Here is a 21,564-nt window from a genome sequence, read left to right as displayed (position 1 = left end):
GACACACACGAGGGAGTGGTGGGGCACGGGGCGCGTGGATTGTGGGGAGTAGGGGTGGGTGACGGGGTCCAGGTACGTGGGGTGTGGGGGTGAGTGGGGTCGCAGGGCTGCGCTGGTGAGGGTGGCGCATTAAGGACAGCAGCCGGCTTCCTTCCTGATCCTGTGGGCTCCGGGATGGGAGAAAAATATGGAACTATTAAAACTTCCCATCAGGGAATCACCTGATACTGTGTCAAACTTTAGGGACAACCAAATCAATAGGCCATGCCCCCGATCAGGAGGCTTAATCTTGTGAAGCTTATGTAGGTAGTGGAGAAGCTTAGACTACCTATAGCCATGCCTAAGAATTACTTCTGGAGGACCTCTTTTGTTGCTCAGATGTGGCCTCAGTCACTCTAAGCCCAACTCTGGAAGTGAAATCATTGCCCTCCCCTCTAGGTGGGACATGACATCCAGGGGTGAAAGTCTCCCTGGAATGTGGGAGATGACCCCCCAGGGATGAATCCAGACCTGGCATCGTGGGATCAACAAAGCCATCCTGACAAAAAGGGGGAAAAGAAGTGTAACTAATAAAATATCAGGGGCAGAGAGACTTCAAATAGAGTCAAGAGGCTACTCTGGAGGTTGCTTTTACGCGCGTTTCAGTTAGACCTTGCTACCTATCATAGCCTGCCAACCCCCAACCAGGACCATTTCAGCCAATCCTAAAGAACACCTAGGGCAATATAAGATTCCACAAGGGTTCCATGCACTAGTGTAACTTTTCAGAAACCTACAACCTCCAGATTGTCCCTGGTCCAGATAAATCCTGAAACCTAGCCAGCCTCTCCAGAACATCAGATAGTTCTATCTCCCTACCCCATATTAATGGCAGACCCTTCTGATATGAAAAATTTAGAATTGCCATAGCCTAAACACCCCTAAAGAGAGGAATGGAAAGATCAAGGGTGATGGTGGAGTTAAGCAGAGAAGATAGGATTTAATCAATGAATATGAATACTGAATCATTAAATAGATATCTCTCTTAGTCTCCAGTATCTTAGAGCAGCTAGAACTAAAAACCTAAAATTATGAAATTGTAACCCATATCAAACTCTGAAATATGTTCTACAACTAACTGTGGTGCTGTGCTTTGAAAATAATAGCTTTTTTGTATATATGTTATATTTCACAAAAAAGAAGGAAAAAAGTCAATTGTGATGGTAAAAAAAATATTTAAGCCCTCTAGCCTCCTTACTCTGGAGCAGCTAGAAGGAACAATGTGAGAGGATCGTATGGTAGCCATGACAAAATCTGGGGTCTGTCCTATAACTGCTTGTTGAAGAGTGCTTTGAAAACTACTGCTTTTTTATTTCTTTGCCTTGTATATATGTTATACTATACAATAAAAACAGTTTAAAAAATCAACAATAAGGGAAAAATCAGCCAAATTACAAAATGGGCAAAAGTTATGGACAGATCCCTCACCAAAGAAGATATATAGATGGCAAATAAGCATATGAAAAGATACTCAACATTATATGTCATTAGGGGGTTGCAAATTAAAACAATAATGAGATACCTCCACACACCTATTTGAAAGTTTAAAATTCAAAAACACTGACCACAGCAAATGCTGGCGGTGATGTAGAGCAACAAAACCCCCATCTATTGCTGGAGAAAACACAATATGGCGCAGGCACTTTGGAAAACAGTCTGCCAATTTCTTTAAAGTTAAACACATGCTTGCCATATGATATGGCAATCATTTTTAGGTATTTAACCAAATGAGTTAAAACTGATATCTACACAAAAACCAGAACCTGAGTATTTATAGGAGCTTTATTCATAATTGCCCAAAATGGAAAGTATCCAAAATGTCCTTCAGTAGGTGAATGGATAAACAAACTATGGTACAGCCAAACGATGGCGTATTAGTCAACGATAAAAGGAAATTAGCTGTAATGCTAGGAAAACACATGGAAGAAACTTAAAAGTAAATTGTTAAGTGAAAGAAGCCAGTTTGGAAAAGCTACATTCTATGATTCCAACTATTTGACAATCTAGAAAAGGCAAAACTATAAACACAATGAAAAGAACAGTGGTTGCTAGGGGACCAGGGGCAGGGCTGAGGGGAGGTGAATAGATTTAAAAAAAGGTTTAAAATAGGGCAAAGAAACTATTCTGTATGGTACTGTAATAGTAGGTACAGGACATTATGCATTTATCCAAAATCCATAGAACAGTACAGCACAGAGACTGAACCCTAATGGAAACTATGGACTTTCATTAATAATAATGTATCAATATTGGGTCATCAATTATAGCAGATGCAATCAGCTAATTATAGGAGAAACTGTGTGTGTATGTGTACATGTAGGAATGTATTTGCAACTCTCTTCTTTTCATAGTAATTTTTCTGTAAACCTAAAACTGCCCTGAAAATAAAATCTATTAAAAAATATACCACAAAGAAAAAAAAAGTCTTTTGTCCTTGACACATCCATTTACGTTTGTTTAGTTGAAAAATTCATTTAGATGGAATAGTTGCCACTGTGATTACATGGGATCACTGAACATTCAATAAGGACCTGTTTGAACAGCTTCCCAAGCAGATGTTAATGCTGTCCTCCAGTGTCAGTGTTAATAAGGGTTTTTAATCCAGAGTGAAGTGTTCATTTTATACTCAAAGCTGGCTCCAAGCATGTGCCCACTGCAGCCACTGGAAGGTGAATGGGTAATTTGCAGTTCTTTTCACGATGAATGCATAAATAATTTATTCTTTGATAGATAACTGGAGCTGTTTGCTGAGTCTTGTTTACATTTCTGCTATCTCTATGTGTTCTTCTCACTTTCAGTTCATTATTTTGACAGAAACAGAGTTTCCCCAAGTGGAGAGTCTTAGTTGACATGCTGGGTCTGTAGTGTGGATGCTGCTTTTCAGAACACACAGGCACAGGGTGTGGTTTACAAGTGCACAGAAAGACTTAGGCCACATGGCACCAACTAAGTCTTCGCTTCTGTTCCCCTAGGCTGGAATTTTAGCAATGGATCTGAGATATCATTGAATACAGGACTTTCAGTTCACAAATAAGGGACCTGAGACCACTCTTATTTCGCTATCAGGCAGAATTGTTGGAATTGTTAAAGCTTTCATTCTCTTTCTTTGAAACTTCCGGACTTTGGTTTTAATTCCATCCTCTGAAATATACAGAGCAGGTGCTACACTTCTTTACAGGACAGCTTGCAGAGATTTGAAAGCAGCCGGCTGTCTTCCCATGTGTTTGGGTTTTTCTCCTGAGCTAAACCATTAAGTTTCATTAGCGATTCCTTGCGACGTAGTTCAGCTGGAAACGGAAGTTCTCGGATTTGAACCCAGTAGTTCAGGTATACTCTCTACTATACTAGTAAAGACGTGTCCGGCCACATCCATTTCTTCTCTGCTCCCTGTGGCCCCTCCGGGGCTCGGACCTGCCCGCGGTCACAACCGCGCTTCTCTGGCGTGGCCTTGCCGGCGCCCCCAGCCGCGCCACGACCTTATGAATAAATATTGTAGTTGGCTTTTCCTTTTCTTGTGCAGCCCAAGGAAACGCGCAGTTCCTGCCTGGAGCGGTTCTGCCCTTGCCGGTCCCGCGCCCTTTCCGTGCTTCGCATTCGGCTGCTACTCAGGGGCTCCCCTGACGCCTGAGCGCCCTGCACCCCGGTGCGCTTTCAGAGCGCCTGTGCCACGCGCCCGGCGACCTCCGGGGCCAGGTCTTTCACTTCTAGATCTTCCCAGGGCGCCGCGCAGGGGCGGCTCGGGCACGTTTGCCGAGCGAGTGAGTGAAATTCCTCAGTTCACACGCGCCCGCCCGGCGGCCTCAGAAATGACCTGGACGCTCATCTTACACGGGGAGGGGACGTCCCCAGGCGCCAAACCCAGGTGTGGCCTCCTTCGCCTCTCTTCGGCCCGGCGCTCGGGCACAGGCCACCGTTAAGGCCCGCCACCCCTCCTCGAGCCACACCAACTTTCGGTTTTTCGCAGTTTCCCCTCTATTTGTTTTTAAATCGCATGGATTGCGACTCTGAGGGGGGCGTTTCCAGAATCCCGGAAAGGGCCGGCGTTCCCGGGCCCTTCCCCTCGGTGCTGCCCCGCACCTGGCCGGGAAGCGGCTCGGGAAGCGGCGGCACCTGAGCGGCGCGTCAGGCGCCGTGCAGGAACAAGCGCGCAGGTGTCTGTGTTGCAGGTGTCTGTGTTGCAGGTGTCCGGCTCACAGCAGGCTTCTAAAAGGATGGAGCAGCTGCCCAGAATGAAGGAGAGTCTAGTGAGAACGTAAGTTCAGCTCTGGCTAAGCTTCCTAAGTAACTCCAGCTGCCGAGAAGGGCTTGGCAAGGCAGGTGCCTGTGGTATGTGGGAAGTAAAACTAGATTTTATAGCAACAATGTAACATACCAGAACTTGAAGTTTCTGCTCTCTTCATTCTTATTATTTACAGACATTTTAATAGGTCCCAGAAATCTTTTTGGTTTTCAAACATGACAAAATCATATTATTTAAGCTAAAGCAATGCTGTACCCAAGGAGGTATAAAAGTACAACAATATAAATACAATTGAATTGTCAGCCTTAATGTTGTTAGTGAGGAAATGTCTTCATTTCAGTGAGCATTGAAGAAAATATAGGTGACAGCACAGTTTAATCTGTTTTCCTATGCAAACAAAAACATTTTAAGATGGACAAGTAACAGATGAATGTTTTATAGGTTTGAGGTTATTTCTGCAAATAATTTTTCTTGGCCCTGTACTACATATAAGAGAATTACTCAGGAAATCCTTGCCTTATGTGACCTTATCTCCACAGGACATAGACCATGAACATATTTGCATATAGTTCAACACTGTAAAATATGAACCAAGATATGAAAGAACTGTCAGTGAGAATCTGTTTAAAATACAGCCAAGGCAAGAGGCTCTCTCTCAGGCTCTTGCGATACAGTGGATTTCTTTAGTGGAGGTTCAGGGAACAGCTTTTACATTTCGTCCAGCATTTGGCTAGTTTTGCTGGATGGGTAAACGTGTTCCCTGAACAGTCCCAAGTGCTCTAAACGGTAATTCACTGCCTTTGCGCCTCTCATAATGTTCTGGAAACACTAAAGCAAGCTCCAGAAAGCCCTTCTTGCTGAAGACTGTTACCTCTCTGGGGCTGGGGCCGCACGTCCACGCCACCCATACCCAGGCCCACTCCCACCGCTCAACCACGCCGTGCCACGCCCGCACCACGCCCACTGCCACACCACACCACGCCCACCCCCCACAACCACGCCCACTCTACAGCACGTCTCGGCCATGCCCACACCACGCCCAGACCCACACCACGCCCAGACCCACACCACGACCATGCCCACGGCCATGCCCACCCCACGACTACGCTCAGTGACGTGCCGGAAGAACACAGGGACGACTCAGCTTCGGTGTGCTCAGAGCTCACAGCCCGATCTGTCAGGACGAAAGGGTCCGAAGTAGAATCGGCAAAGGGAAACCGTGTCCCGGGCAGAGCAGGGAGAAGCTGGCGTGCGCCGCAGAGGGTCTGCGCCTCCCGCCACGAGCCGTGTCCTGCGCGGAGGCGCACGGGATCTCCCAGTGCCCGCGAGGTGCCCGGCCGAACTGGACCCGCTCACACAGGTGTCCTCAGGCTCCTACCTGCCCACGTTCTGGACGCAGGGACGGAAAACAGGTGCTGAGGGCAAACCACTGTCCGCACAGACCACCGGGCAGGGTGGCCCACGCGCCCTCTCAGAGAAGGTTTCCATGCTGGCGGGAACTGTCCACGACGTGTTCTCAGACACCAGCCAGGGCCTGCAGGCCTTCCTGCGGACCCCAGTCTCAGGCCCATGCCAGCTCTTTTCTGCACAACCACCTTAAAGGATCACTAGTGTTATTTTTTACTACTTTCCATCTCTATTCTTAAAAAAAAAAAATTATTGGAGAAGTTGTGGGTTTACAGAACAATCGTGCATGAAATACAGGATTCCCACCCCCCACCACACGTGCATTGGTGAGAAACAGTTGTCACAACCGATGCAAGCACTGGTTTGTACTTTTTTTAAAACAGTGGTTACCTTTGTTACAGTTGATGAAAGATTGTTAAAATAGCACTAGTAACTACCATCCATATTTTACACTAGATGTGTTTTCCCCATATTCCACCCTATTACTAGCACCTTGTATTTGTGTCATACATTTGTTATAATTAATGAAAGAACATTCTTATAATTGTAGGATAGATTATAGTCCATCATGTTCACTAGGGCTCCCTGTGTTCTCCAGTCCTATATTTTATCCTTTAATTTTTTTTTCTAGTAACATAAACGATGAGAAAGTTTCCCCTTTTAACCGCATTCACCTATACAGTTCAGTGCTGTTGATTATTCTCACAGAAATGTGCTGCCACCACGATGTCCATTTCCAAACCTCTACCATCAGCCTATAGAGAAAATCTACAAATTAAGCATTAACTCTTCGTTCTCTAACCCCGGTCTATCCCCTGGTAACCTCTATTCTAGATTGTAACTCTATAAGGTTGCTTATTTTGATTACTTAATGTCAGTGAGATCATAGGCTATTTGTCTGGTTGTGTCTGGCTTATCACTCAGCACAGTGTCCTCAAGGTCTTCTATTTTGCATGAATCAGGACTTCATTCCCTTTAATGACTGAATAGTATGCCATTGTGCATGTGTGTATATACATATCACACATTTTGTTTGCCCATTCTTTGGTTGGTGGATGCTTGAGTTGCTTCCCTCTTTTGGGACTTGTGAATAAATAATGCTGCTATGAGTATCTGTGTGAAAATATGTGTTCAAGTCTTGCTTTCAATTCTTCTGGTTATATACCTAGTAGCAGGATTGCCAGATCGTACAGCAGTCCTATACTTAGCTTCCTGAGGCACTGCCAATCTGCCTTCCACAGCAGCTGCACCTACATATCCACCGGCAGCGAAGGAGCGCTCCGTTCTCCACATCCTCTCCAACACTGGTAGATTTGTTTTGTTTTTGTTTTTGCTTTTAGTAGTAGCCTTTCTAGTGGGTGTGAAATAATAACTCACTGTGGTTATGATTTGCCTTTCCCTGAAAGCTAGTGATATTGAGCATATTTCAAGTGCTTTTTTTGTCATTTGTATATCCTCTTTGGAGAAATGTCTATTCAAATCTTTTCCCCATTTTAAAAATTGGATTTTTGTCTTTTTATTGTTGAGTTGTAGGATTTCTGTATACATTCTGGATATTAACCACTTATTGGATATGTGGCTTCCAAATATATTCTCCAATTCAGTAGGTTGTTCTTTCACTTTCATGACAAAGTGGTTTCATGCACAAAAGTTTTTAGTTTGGAGGAGGTGCCATTTATCTAGTTTTTCTTTGTCGCTTGTATAAAGTCTAAGTAAAAAATCATTGCCTAATGCAACATCCTGAAGATGCTGCCTTATATTTTACTCTAAGAATTTTATAGTCCTGCTTCTTATATTTAGGTCTTTGATTGATTTTGAGTTAATATTTGGATATGGTGTGAGATAGGGATCCTCTTTCATTTTTTTACATAGGGATATCCAGTTCTCCCAGCACCATTTGTTGATGAGACTATTCTTTCCCAATTGAGTGGACTTAGCAGCTTTGTCAAAAGTCAGTTGACCAGAGGTGTGAAGGTCAGTTACTGAATAATCTATTACTGAAGGTCAATATATGTGTCCTTGTGTCATTACCAAGCTGGTAATATGAACACAGCAGCTTTGTAAAAAGTTTAAAGTTAGGAAGTAAGAGTCCTCCAACCTCATTTTTCTTTTTCAAGATGGTTTTGACTATTCAGGGCCCATTATCATCCCACATAAATATTATAATTGGTTTTTCCATTTCTTCAAAATAGGCTGTTGGAATTTTTATTGGGACTGTTGAGTCTATAAATTATTTTCTGTGGAATTGACATCTTAACTGTATTTAGTTAGGGAATCAACTAAGGAAAATCCTTCCATTGACAAGGAAAGTTCTTCCTTGTTTTATTTAGGTCTTTGTTTCTTTTAGGAATGTTTTGCAGTTTCCTGTGTCCAAGTCCTTTACAGCCTTGGTCAAATTTATTCCTAGGTATTTAATTCTTTCAGTTGCTATTTTACATGAAATTTTTTTCTTGATTTCCTCCTGAGATTGCACATTGCTAGTGTAAAGAAACACTACTGGCTTTTGCATGTTGCTCTTCAACCCCTCCACTTTGCTGGATTCCTTTATTAGCTCTAGTAGTTTTGTTGTAGATTTTTCAGCACTTTCTGTATATATAGGATCATGTCATATGCAAATTGTAAAAGTTTTGCTTCTTCCTTTCCAATTCGGATGACTATAATTTCTTTTACCTGCCTAACTCTTCTGGCTAGAACTTCCAGTACAATGTGGAATAACAGTGGTGACAGTTGAGCATCCTTGTCTTGTTCCTGATCTTAGGGGGAAAGCTTTCAGTTTTTCACCATTGAGGATGATGTTAGCTGTGGGTTTTTCATATATGCCCTTTATCATGTTGAGGAAGTTTCCTTTTATTCCTATTTTTATGAGTGTTTTGATCAAGAACGGATGATGGATTTTGTCAAGTGCTTTTTGTGTCAATTTAGATAATCATGTGTTTTTTTCCCCTTAGTTTTGTTAGGGTGGTGTATTACATTAATTGATTTTCTTATGTTGAAACATCCTTGCATACCAGCAATAAATCACGCTTGATCATGGTGTATAATTCTTTTAATGTGCTGTTGAATTCAATTTGCAAGTATTTTGTTGAGAATTTTTCCATCTATATTTATTAGGGATATTGGTCTGAAGTTTTCTTTTCTTTTCAGTATTATTATCTGGCTTTGATTTTAGGTAATGTTTGCTCCATAGGATGAGTAAGGAGTGTTCCCTTTTCTTCAGATTTGTGGAAGAGTTTGAGCAGAAATCAGGAATGTTATTCATTCTTCTTGGAATGCTTGGTAAAATTCACCTGTAACTGATTATGGGTTTTTATTTGTTGGGAGGTTTTTGATAACTGATTCAGTCTCTTTACTTGTGTTCTAGTTTGCTAGCTGCCAGAATGCAATATACCAAAAATGGAATGGCTTTTAAAAAGGAGAATTTAATAAGTTGCTAGTTTACAGTTCTAAGGCCGAGAAAATGTCCCAGTTACAACAAGTCTATAGAAATGTCCAATCAAAGGCATCCAGGGAAAGATACCTTGGTTCAAGAAGGCCGGTGAAGTTCAGGGTTTCTCTCTCAAGTGAGAAGGCACATGGCAAACACAGTCAGGGCTTCTCTCTCAGCTGGAAGGGCACATGGCGGACACGGCGTCATCTGCTAGCTTTCTCTCCTGGCTTCCGGTTTCAATGAAGCTCCCCAGGAGATGTTTTCCTTCTTCATCTCTAAAAGTCTCTGACTCGTGGACTCTCTGCTTCTCGTGGCTGCATTGTTCTGCTCTGCTGTCTCTGAATCTACCATTCTCCAAAATGTTTCCTCTTTTATAGGACTCCAATAAACCAATCAAGAGAGTGACCCAAATGGGTGGAGACATGTCATTGCCTAATCCAGTTTAACAACCACTCTTGACTAAATCACATCTCTAGGAAGATGATCTGATCACAGTTTCAAAAACATACAATATTGAATAGGAATCATTCTACCTTTATGAAATGGGATTTTGATTAAAACATGTCTTTTCTAGGGGGCATACATCCTTTCAAATCAGCACAACTTGTAATTGGTCTTTTGAAGCCTTTCATTTCCTTTGAGTCAGCGTAGCTTGTTCGTGCTTCTAGGAATTTGTCCATTTCCTTTAGGTTGTCTAATCTGCTGGCATACAGTTTGTCATAGCATTATTTCTGATTTTATTTATTTGCATCTTTTTTTTCTTTGTCAGTCTAGTAAAAGGTTCAATTTTATTAATCTTTTCGAAGAACCAGTTTTGGTTTTGTCAATTCTATTGTGTTTTATTCTGTTTCATTATTTTTTGCTCTGATCTTTGTTATTTCTCTCCTTCTGTTTGCTTTAGGTTTAATTTGCTATTCTTTTTCTAGTTCATCCAGGTGTGGAATTAAGTCTTTGATTTGAGCTCTTTCTTCTTTTTTTAATGTAAGCATTTAGGGCTATAAATTTCCCTTTCAGCACTGCCTTCAGTGCATCCCATATGGTTCATGTTGTGTTCTCATTTTCATTCATCTCAAGATATTTACTGTCTTCTCTTGCAATTTCTTGTTTGACCCACTAATTGTTTAATAGAGTTAACTTCCATCTATTTGCAGATGCTCCAGTTCTCTGCCTGTTATTGACTTCCAGCTTCATTACATTATGGACAGATAATTCATAGAGCATAATTTCAGTCTTTTTAAATTTATGGAGACTTTTTTATGACCAGACATGGTCACAAAATGATCTGTGTGCGCTAGAGGTGCAATATTTGGTATAGGTCTCTTAGATCTAGTTCATTGAACATATTCAAGTTCTGTTTCCTTATTGATCTTCTGTAGAGCTGTCCTATCTGTTGATGAGAGTAGTATATTGCAGCTTCCAACTATTATTGTAGAATGTTCTCTCTTCAGCTTTGCCAGTGTTTGCCTCATGTATTTTGGGGACAATGTGGTTAGGTACATAAATAGTTATGATTGCTATTTCTTCTTGTGGATTGTCCCTTTTATTAATAGATAGTGCCCTTCTTTGTCTCTTATAACAGCTTTCAACTTAAAGTCTATTTTGTCTGATGCTTGTATAGCTACCTCAGCTCTTTTTTGTTAAAATTTGCATGGAATATCTTTTTCCAACCTTTCACTTTCAATCTATTTGTGTTTTTTAGTCTAAAGTGGAGTCACTTGTAAACAACTTATATTTGTATCATACGTTTTATCCAATCTGCCAATCTTTGTCTTTGGCTTGGGGAGTTGAATCCATTATCATTCAGTGTTATTACTTTAAAGGCAATATGTACTTCAACCGTTTGTCCTTTGGTTTTTGACTGTCATAGCTTTTTGTCTCTCTTTCCTTTATTGCAGCCTTCTTTTCTGTATAGTTGATCTTTTCCGCATAGTTGATCTCCTTTTCTGTATAGTTGAAATAGATAAAACATCTATTTATCTATTTTATCTATTTTACATTTCTCTTTCTATATAGTTTTTAAATGTTTTATATGTGGTTACCTAGGGTTTGAATTACATAATCTATATCTGTCTCCTCCTAATTTGAAAAGACACTAATTTAGTTTTAATAGCATATATGTTCTCTGTTCCTATATCCCTATGTTTCCCCTCTGTAAACTGTTTTTGTTCCCCATTACCTCTTTCTTTGTTGCATGCCCATTATCAGGAAATGTGACTTTTTCCTGTCCAATTGTATTCTGACTCTTTTAAGAATTAAAGAGTAGAGTTATGTATTGTGGATACAGAACTACTTGTTTTTGCATTTACCTTTTTAGTTATCTTTGCGGAAGATCATCACTTCTTCACACTACACCAAGCCACTCTCTCTTGTCTTTTTCTTTCAACCTGAAGAACTCCCTTTAGTAATTCTTGTAGGGTAGGTCCTTATTGATAAACTCTCTCAGTTTCTGTTTATCCATGACTATTTTAAATTCTCCCTCATTTTTGACGGGCAGTTTTTCTCTTCAAATACCTTAAATATATCTTACCACTGCTGTGCTAGTTTGAAAGCATTATGTACCCAAGAAAAACCATGCTTTAATCCTGATCCAATCTTGTAGCAGCAACCCTTTCTTTTCATCCTGATTCAATACTGTAGGTTGGAATCTTTTGATTAGAACATCTCCACAGAAATGTGATGCCCAATTGTGGGTGTGACCTTTGAATAGATGGAGATGTGACTCCACCCATGACAGGTGCATCTTGATTCATTTACTGAAATCCTTTAAAAGGGGAAACATTTTGGAGAAACCTCAGAAATGACAGAGCCTAGAAAAATGACAGAAGCAAAAGAGCCAACAGAAAGAGAGCCAACAGAAATTTCGGAACAGAGCTGACACAGGTGTTGACACTTGGAGAACAGAGACACAGATGTTTGGAGATGCTTGGAGCAAAAAGCATTTTTTTTGCCATGAGATGTTAAGCAAGCCAGAACCTGGAGAGAGCTAAGGGGGAGCCAAGAGATGAAAGCCAGCCCTGGAGAAAAAAGTGAGGAACCTCCAAATGGATAGAGGCTGACAGCAGTGAAGCCCAGGAGCAAGGGACCAGCAGATGCCAGCCACATGACTTCCCAACTGACAGAGGGGTTCCTGATCCATCAGCCTTCCTTGAGTGAAGGTAACCTCTTGTGGATGCCTTAATTTGGACCCTTTCACTTCCTTAGAACTGTAAACTTCTAACTTATTAAATTCCCCTTTTTAAAAGCCATTACAGTTCAGCTTTATCACATTCTGGCAGATAGCAAACTAACATAACTGCCTTCTTGCCTCCATTATTTCTGCTGAGAAATCATCACTTAGTCTTATTGAGGATCCCTTGTATATGGCAAATACCTATTCTCTTGCTGCTTTCAGAATTGTCTTTCTCTTTGGCATTTAACATTCTGATTAGCATGTGTCTAAGAGTAGGTCTATTACATTTAACTCTGGAGTATGTTGTGCTTTTTGTACATGTGTATTTATATATTTGATATGGAAATTTTTCAGCTATTATTTCCTCAAACATTCTTTCTGCCCCTTTTCTCCCTCTTCTTCTGGGTTACCCATGACAAGAATGTTTGTACATTTCATCACTTCATGCTATCATTCAAGTCCTTGAGACGCTGCTTACTTTTTCTGTTCTTGTTCCTATTTGTTCTTCTGACTATAAGATTTTTATTGTCTTGTCACCTAATTCTCTGATTCTTTCTTCTGCCTGTTCATATCTGTTGTTGTGTATTTTAATCTCTAGTGTATTTTAATCTCTATATTGTGACTTTCATCCCCATAATTTGTTATGTTTCTTTTTACACTTTCAGTTTCTTCTTTATGCTCACACATTGTCTTCTTACTATCCTTTATCTCTTTATACATATTTTCCTTTATCTCCTTGAATTGATTTGGGAGATTTGCTTGAACTTCTTTAGTTAGTTGTTCCAAATTCTGCCTCTTCTCTGAGGTTTAATTGCTCCCCTTGCCTAAACCTTAGCTTCCTGTTTCTTAGTATAGATTGTAATTTTTTTTATATCTAGGCGTCTGATTATCTTGATGAGTTAACTCTGAAGGTCAGTTTCTCCTTGTTGTCTAGGGTTTTATTGTTGATTGGTTTTGTGTTAAGGCTCTTCTTTGATGCTTGGTCCAACTTATTCTAGACCTTTATAATATTCTCATGTTTAACTGATCAGATTTTCTCAGCTCCACTTTGTCTAATTCTTGCCCTCATCCAGAGCACCCTTTCTAAGATTGCATTTTTGTGAAATTATTTCACTTCCAAGAGAAAACTTCCTGTCCTCTCTTCATTCTTTTGGACTCTTGACCTGTTCTGTTTCTTTTTTGTGTAGAACTTTCTACCCAGATCCTATGGTTTGTTTAAATTCTCTTCCTGACTTAGTGCTCCATTGTCCTTATACTTTTCAGTTCCACCTTACAGCAATTCAGTTTAAGCCTTTTTTTACTCTGTGAATCTTTTCTCCCTCCAGTCTTCTCCATGGAGCCAGGTGATTTTGCATTTGCAACCACCATTTTGCATTTAGGTGGTTCAGCCAACAGAAATGGATTGTGTGAGCATACCCCTTGCCAGCCCTTTCCTATCATGGTCTCTCTCTCCTATTTTCTTGCCCTGGGGGCCTTTTCTACACGGTGCTCTTTAGTGGCCTGTGTTCTGTCCTGGTTCCCTGTGGACTTGTGTTCCTGTGCCTGGGTGAGTGTGGGGCTCTAACTCCTGCCGCGAGTGCTCTGGAGTCTGTGTCTATGCTGGGAGGTTTTAGAGATCTGGGCCACTGCCTCTACACTGCTCCCAAGCTGCAAGGGACTGAATGAGCAGGAGGAAAGAGGGCCAGTGGTCCAGGACAGACATTTCCTACCAGGTATTTTACTTTTTCTCCAATTCAGCACTTGTGGAGCCCTTCACTAGTCTGTACCATGCTCTAGAGTTCTAAGCAAGTGGAATTTGTTCTTTTATTCACTGATTCTCTGAGGAGCTTTTTTCAGGGGATATCTTATATCACCATGTTGATGATATCACTCATATATTTAATTTTTATTCTTACATTTATCTTTTACTTCAAATAGCTTTAAAATGATATTGCTTGGAGAACTAGATAACCACATGCAAAAGAATGAAAGAGGATCCATATCTCACACCCTATACAAAAATTAACTCAAACTGGATCAGAGACGTTAACACTGCAGCAAAGACCATAAAATTTTTAGAAGAAAATGTAGGGAAATATCTTATGAAACTTGTAATAGGAGGTGGTTTCCTAGACCTTATGCCCAAAGCACGAGCATTGAAAAAAGAAATAGATGGGAATTCCTCCAAATTAAATACTTTTGTGCATCAAAGAATTTCGTCAAGAAAGTAAAAAGACAGCCTACACAATGGGAGACAATATTTGGAAACAGCATATCAGATAAAGATTTAGTATCCAGAGTATATAGAGATTGCTCAACTCAACAACAAAAAGACAAACAACCCTATTTAATAATGGGCAAAAGACATAAACGGTCAGTTCTCAGAAGAGGAAATACAAATGGCTAAAAGGCATATGAAAAGATGCTCAACTTCCCTGCCTATATTAGGGAAATGCAGATCAAAACCATAATGAGATACCATCTTTCACAGCCACCAGAATAGCCATTATCAATAAAACAGGAAACGACAAGTGCTGGAGAGGATGTGGTGAAAGAGGCACACTTATCCACTGTTGGTGGGAATGTAAAATGGTACAACCACTGTGGAAGGCAGTTTGGTGATTCCTCAGGAAGCTAAGTGTAGAATTGCCATATGACCCTGCAATACCATTGCTAGGTATCAACTCAGAGGACAGGAGGGCGATTTTTCACACCAATGTTTATAGCTGCATTATTTACAATTGCCAAGAGATAGAAACAGCCCAAATGTTCATCAACAGATAAGTGGGTAAACAAGCTGTGGTATATACATATGATGGAATATCATGTAGCTGTAAGGCAGAATAAAGTCATGAAGCATGTAACAATGTGGATGGACCTTGAAGACATTATGCTGAGTGAGATTAGCCAGAAACAAAAGGACAAATACTGTATGATCTCACTGGTATGAACTAACATTAATGAGTGAACTTGGAGAATTTCAGTTAAGAACAGAGGTTATCAAGAGATAAAAATAGGATAGAGATTGGGTAATTGGAGCTGAAGGGATACAGATTGTGCAACAGGACTGATTGTAAAAATTCAGAAATGGATAGCACAATACTACCCAATTGTAGCACAATAATGTAAGTACACTGAATGAATCTGAAAGTGAGAATGATAGAGGGAGGAGGCCTGGGGGCACAAATGAAACCAGAAGGAAAGAGACAATAAAGACTGAGATGGTATAATAGAGGAATGCCTAGAGTATAAATGATAGTGACTAAATGTACAAATTAAAAAATATTTCTGCATGAGGAAAAACAAAGGAATATCAATATTGCAAGGTATTGAAAATAAATGGTCATTCATATTTTAAAACTTCAACTTCTGTGTGAGACTAAAACAAGAAGTGTTTGTTTGGTCAAAAAAAAGATATTGCCTCATTCAAATTTGAGGGCAATGTTTTGGAAAATAACAACAAAACTTACCCGTTTTAATCATATATTAAGCACACACTCATATACTATATATTCCTAGACTATAGGTCTCGGAGCGCAGTTTGGCTTTCCATTGAATACTGTTGTAGGTTGGACCTCTCAGGAATAGACTCTGAAATGGAAGTCAGCATGGGCTCTCTTAGTGTTACACCTGTGGGGCAGGGAAGGAAATAGGTCATGGGGAGGGAGAATTTCAGCTGCATCAGGGCCTCAGCTAACTTCAAGGAGCTCTGAGGCTGAGATAGGCCTTCAGAGTTGCATTGAGCTGGAATGAAGTGGGGCCGTTTTGCCCCTGCACTCACCAGCCATTGGATGTGGGCCATCCTGGGAAAGGGGACTTATCTTGGGAAAGGTGACTCTCTTCAGATGAGCAAATTCCCAAAGAGCACAGACACCTGAGAGCCATCAGCAGACTAACACTAAACCGTCAGGCCTGAAGGGGGGTCTTGGGTGGTACAACCCAACACTGACAACTGACCTTTCTTGGTTTTTCTTCATAGAAGCTCTGGGAGCAGCTCTGTCTTTTCCTGGGGGCAATTTATAAGAGGAGGATTACTAAGGTAAATTAAAGACCCAGTGCTGAACCTGGTCACAGCTGGTTTTCAACCCCCCACGCTCAGCTGGTGTCTCTCTTGGTGAAGGTGACTTACCCCATGGATAAGCCAGACACTTGTCCCTGAGGTTCTGAGCCCCCACTTATGTCCTTTTAGGCCACGTCTGAGGAACTTGGCCATTTACTGTCACAATCTGGCAAGGTAATCCTAAGTGACACTCCAGTAGATAACCTAAGGGTCAAATCCATTCCTCCCTGCCCCCGTATGTAGCAGCAGCCACATATCCTCCTGACGAGTAGGGTCATTTACCTCCACCAGGATGGTCATGCCTCTGCTCACCTTCTGGGTCTCTTTGGCATGAAGTGCCCAGGGGCCTTGTTGGCAGTTGTAGCTTCAAGTACAGTGGGACTCTTGGGGTGCTCCCCTTTTGGGAACCAAGACCTCTAAACTCTCATAGCTCAGTGTTGTGATGATGAGAAACCATACATTTCCCAAGTGACTCACTGAAGGGATGCTAAGTGGCGCACTCCTGCTTCCACCCTTTGGTTTCCAGATCATGCATTCTATGAACAGGGACAGAGTGCCATATGATGGTTGTTGCTTTAGCAGGCATGCTGGGTCCTGGGTACTGATTCCCCCTCTCTCCCAGGGTATTATCTCAGTTGGCCATCATGAGAATGTGCTGTTGGGTTCATGCAGTGCCTTCTACTCAGCCACTATGGCACCAACACTGGGACTGGGAAAGAGCCTGACTCATGTCATTTTCTCTACTTATTTGTTTAATCCTCTTCTTGGGTGGATGCTTTCTGGTGGCCATTAACATGTGATACAGTGTGCACATTCCCACAGGTTTATTCACCTGCATCTAGCCCAGATCTTCTGCCCCTGACTTTCCAATCTTTCTCTTTCCAGGCCCCCGATCAACAGACCAAGCAACTTTTCACAGCTCACAAGTTTATACATAGTTTATCCTCAGGCTGCTCCTTCTTTCCTCCAAAGTTGATGACCAGGTATACCCTCCAAAACTGCCCATATGGAGGATTTCCCTCCTGACTATCTTTCTAGGTGACCCCTGAGTATGAGAATGCAGACTGTCACTGCGGTCCCACAAGCTAAGGCGATTCATCTGTGAACTGAGAGTGGGCTTTCTCTTCCCCTGTCAGTTTGTCTGTGAGGCCCCCTAAACCATAGGTCTGAGCTGCCCTTGAGGTACTGGGCATCAGATGACATGGCGGCATGGTCCCTGTTCATGATCCAGCACCAATCATTCCTAATCCCAGCTATGTCAGCTGCCTGTGACAGATGGCTGCTGGCCTGCCCAACCTATTTCTTGATGCATCTGACAGAACACAGCTCATGATGGGTTACTTGATGTCCCAAATTCAGGATCTTTTTCTCTACCAGCGATTATTTAGCAATGTATTGTTTAATTTCAAAGTATTTATGAACATCCCAAATTTCCTTTCATTACTGATTTCCAATTTATTCAATTGTGGTTGGAAAGCATACTGTGTAAGAATTCTATCCTTTTAAATTGATCAAAGCTTGTTTTATGATTAATATCTGCTCTATCCTGGAGAATATTCTCTGTGCACTTGAGGATAATGTGTATTTTGTTTTTGTTGATTGCAGTATTATATAGATGTGTTAAGTTTAGTTGATTTATCATGTTGTGCAAGCCTTCTGTTCCCTGACTGATCTTATGTTTAGTTGTTCAATTAATTATTGAAGCTGGGATATTGAAGTCTTCGATGATTATTGTTGAATTGTTGGTATACTATTAATATTACATTGGTATTAATCTGAACTGATTGTTGTGTTAAACCATAATCCTCAGTGCGGCCCTAAGAAAATAACTCAAGAATGTAGTAAAAGAAATGGCAAGGGAATTAAAATGGTACACTAGAAAACGTCTATTTATTGCACACATACAAACAATAATGGAGGAATGGAGGTACTTCTCCCTTGTATTCTGTCAGCTTCTACTTCATGTACTTTGTGGTCCTGTTGTTAAGCACATTGTATGAGTCAGGGTTCTCTAGGGAAACAGAACTAATAGGAGATATCCATAAATATGAGTCTCTGAAAAAGCATCTAATGCAGCTGTGGGGATGCATGAGTCCAGATTCCATCAGGCAGGCTGCAGGCTGAACAGTGATGAAGATGTATGGTGAATTCTCCAAGAGAGGCTGGCTGGCTGAAGTGAGACAAAAGTTCTCTCTTCTGACTGCTGAAGTCATCACCTCTCTTTAAGGTCTTCAACTGATTGGAGTAAGTCCAACTGATTGGAATCTCTCATTGTGGAATATACTCCCCTTATTTGATTGTAGATATAATCAGTCATAGATACAATCCACTGACTGATGATTTAATAAACCAGCCATGAAATGTCCTTGCAGTGATGGTTAGGCCAGTGCTTGACTGGCCAGACAACCAGGCACCATCACCTGGCCAAGTTGACACATGAACCTGACCATAACAGTCCACTCCTTGTCAACTTGGCAGCTATACACATCACCTTAAACCATACTTAATCTCTAAATATAACACAATAACAGACATAATTTTCTCCTAAAAATACTCAGCTTATCTACATACAACCAGAAATGCACTGACATAATTTTCTCCAGAATAGAGTGTAAGTCCTTGGGCAACATTCATTCTTAAACTTGATATTTTATAACTTAAATAGTATGAAATGAACAGTACAATTTATGTCATAAGATAATGGGATAAGATAGAGAAGAAAACAAAGATATTTGCTTATGTGCAAATGCATAGATACTCAGTAAAACGGGAGGCAATATTCATACTTTCATGGTCCTCGTTTCTGTAACTGGCTACGTGGTCACAGTTCATATTTATTACTACCTTCTTCATATCCAAACCTTCTGGGCTATTCATAGTCCTGCCTGGATTGGGTTGTTGCAGTTTTCCATTGATTTTAATCAAAAGGCATGGTAATATTAAGAAACACCCTAGGAAATTTCCTGCATTCCAGGGAAACTCTTCTTTACCTCCATTTTGTTGTTGCAGCTCCTATTTCCCTCTGATAGGATTAATCACCCCAGCCAGTACAGTAATGCCCTTCCTTGCCTATTGATTCAGAGACATGAGAAGCCCAATTTGGCCAGGTGGCAGTCTTAATTTCCAGATCAATGGAATCGTTGCTGTGTCTCCTGGTAGGAGCACTCCTCCTTTTGGAACTAAGACCTGTAGACCAGCATAGCTTAAGGTTTCAGGGAAAGGAAGCAAAAACTTTCCAGGTGGATCACTAGGGGTGATAGTGAGTGATGCCACTGCTATTTACATCCCTTGATTCCTGGACCCATGAATCCTGGCTATGGGAAAAACAGCACCCTAGGGTGGGCACTGATTCAGAGCATACACAGCCTCCTGGAGAATAATGCTCCAGCCCTGCAATGTATTGCCACCTAGTTAAGCACCATAATTGGGTCTTCAAAAGACCATTCCACCATTCTATCAACCCAGCTGCCTCTGGATGATGGGGAAATGATAAGACCAGAGAATTCCATGAGCATGTGCCATGACTACACTTCATTGATGTCAAGTGGGCTCCTTGATCAGAAGCAATGCTGAGTGAAATACCATGATGGTGGATAAGGTATTCTATTAAGTCCATGGATGGTAGTTTTGGTGGAAGCATTGTGTGCAGGTAAGGCAAACCCATATCTGGAGTATGTGTCTATTCCAGTTAGAACCAATCGCTGCCCCTTCCATAATAGAAGTAGTCAAATGTAATCAAACTGCCACCAGGTAGCTGGCTGATCACCTCAGGGAATGGTGTCATACTGGGGCCTGAGTGTGTGTCTCTGCTGCTGGCAGATTGGGCACTCAGCAGTGGCTATAGCCAGGTCAGCCCTGGTGAGTGGAAGTCCATGTTGCTGAGCCCATGCATAACCTCCATCCCTACCACCATGACCACTTTGTTCATGAGCCCATTGGGCAATGACAGGAGTTGCTGGGTGTGCTGGTTTGCAAGGATGTATGTACCCTAGAAAAGTCATGTTTTAATCAAAATCCCATTTCAAAAAGGTAGAATAATCCCTATTCAATATTGTATGTTTGAAACTGAAATCAGATCATCTCCCTGGAGATGCGATTTAAGCAAGACTGGTTGTTAAGCTGGATTAGGTGACGACATGTCTCTACTCATTTGGGTGGGTCTTGATAAGTTTCTGGAGTCCTATAAAATAGGAAACATTTTGGAGAATGAGAGATTCAGAGAGAGCAGAGCAGAACAACATAGCCACGAGAAGCAGAGTCCACCAGCCAGCGACCTTTGGAGATGAAGAAGGAACATGCCTCCCAGGGAGCTTCCCCAAACAGGAAGCCAGGAGAAGAAGCCAGCAGATGAAACCGTATTTTCCATGTATCCTTCCAGATGAGAGAGGAACCCTGACCGTGTTTACCATGTGCCTTTCCAGATGAGAGAGAAACTGACTGTGTTCACCATGTGCCCTTCCACTTGAGAGAGAAACCCTGAACTTCATCGGCCTTCTTGAACCAAGGTATCTTTCCCTGGATGCCTTAGATTGGACATTCTATAGACTTGTTTTAACTGGGACATTTTCTCAGCCTTGGAACTGTAAACTAGCAACTGATTAAATTCCCCTTTTTAAAGCCATTCTGTTTCCAGTATATTGCATTCTGGCAGCTAGCAAACTAGAACACTAGGGAAAGAGACTGACTGGTATCCACAGAACAGGTCATCTTATCCACTTGATCATTAAACTTTCCTCTGCTGAAGTCACCCTCTGGTGAGCATTCACATGGGACACAAATATCCTCATGTTTTTAGCACACTCAGAAAGGTCTATCCACATACCTCTTCCTCAGACCTCTTTGTTTTCCAATTATGGTCTTTCCAAGTCCCTGACCATCCAGTGAAACCGTTAGCTACAACCATTGAGTCAGTATACAGATATACCTTTGGCCAGTTCTCCTTCCAAGCAAAATGAATAACCAGGTGCACTGCTCGAAGTTCTGCCCACTGGTAGGATTTCCCCTCACTACTGTCCTTCAGGGACGTCCCAGAAAGGGGTTGTAGTGCTGCAGCTGTCCACTTTCAGGTGGTACGTGCATATTGTGCAGAACCATCTATAAAACCAAGCCTGAGTTTTCTCTTCCTCAGTCAATTCACTGTAAGGAACTCCCCAAGAGGCCATAGCTCTGGTCTGGGAAAGAGAAGGTAACGTGGCAGGAGTGGAGACCATGGGCAGTTGGGCCACTTCCTCATGTAACTTACG

General features: G+C 41.5%; 1 protein-coding gene across 18 annotated transcripts in view; it reads left to right on the top strand.

The window, feature by feature from the left end:
- CCDC169 (coiled-coil domain containing 169) overlaps positions 1-21,564 on the top strand; it is a 112,144-nt gene that overhangs the window by 84,575 nt on the left and 6,005 nt on the right. For 9 of the 18 annotated variants that reach the window (XM_077159045.1, XM_077159044.1, XM_077159057.1 and 6 more), the window contains 2 exons: positions 16,241-16,300; positions 17,207-17,304. In XM_077159045.1, coding sequence (XP_077015160.1) covers positions 16,241-16,300; positions 17,207-17,304 — 158 coding nt within the window. Of the gene's footprint in view, positions 1-4,205; positions 4,292-16,240; positions 16,301-17,206; positions 17,305-21,564 lie in introns of all 18 variants that reach the window. The other 9 variants (XM_077159047.1, XM_077159049.1, XM_077159046.1 and 6 more) reach the window with 9 other exon arrangements.

The sequence above is a fragment of the Tamandua tetradactyla genome, chromosome 4, assembly GCF_023851605.1.
Source record: "Tamandua tetradactyla isolate mTamTet1 chromosome 4, mTamTet1.pri, whole genome shotgun sequence".
NCBI classification, from domain to species: Eukaryota; Metazoa; Chordata; class Mammalia; order Pilosa; family Myrmecophagidae; genus Tamandua; species Tamandua tetradactyla.
The sequence above is the reverse complement of the archived record's forward strand: the minus strand, read 5'-3'. Positions and strand labels throughout refer to the sequence as shown.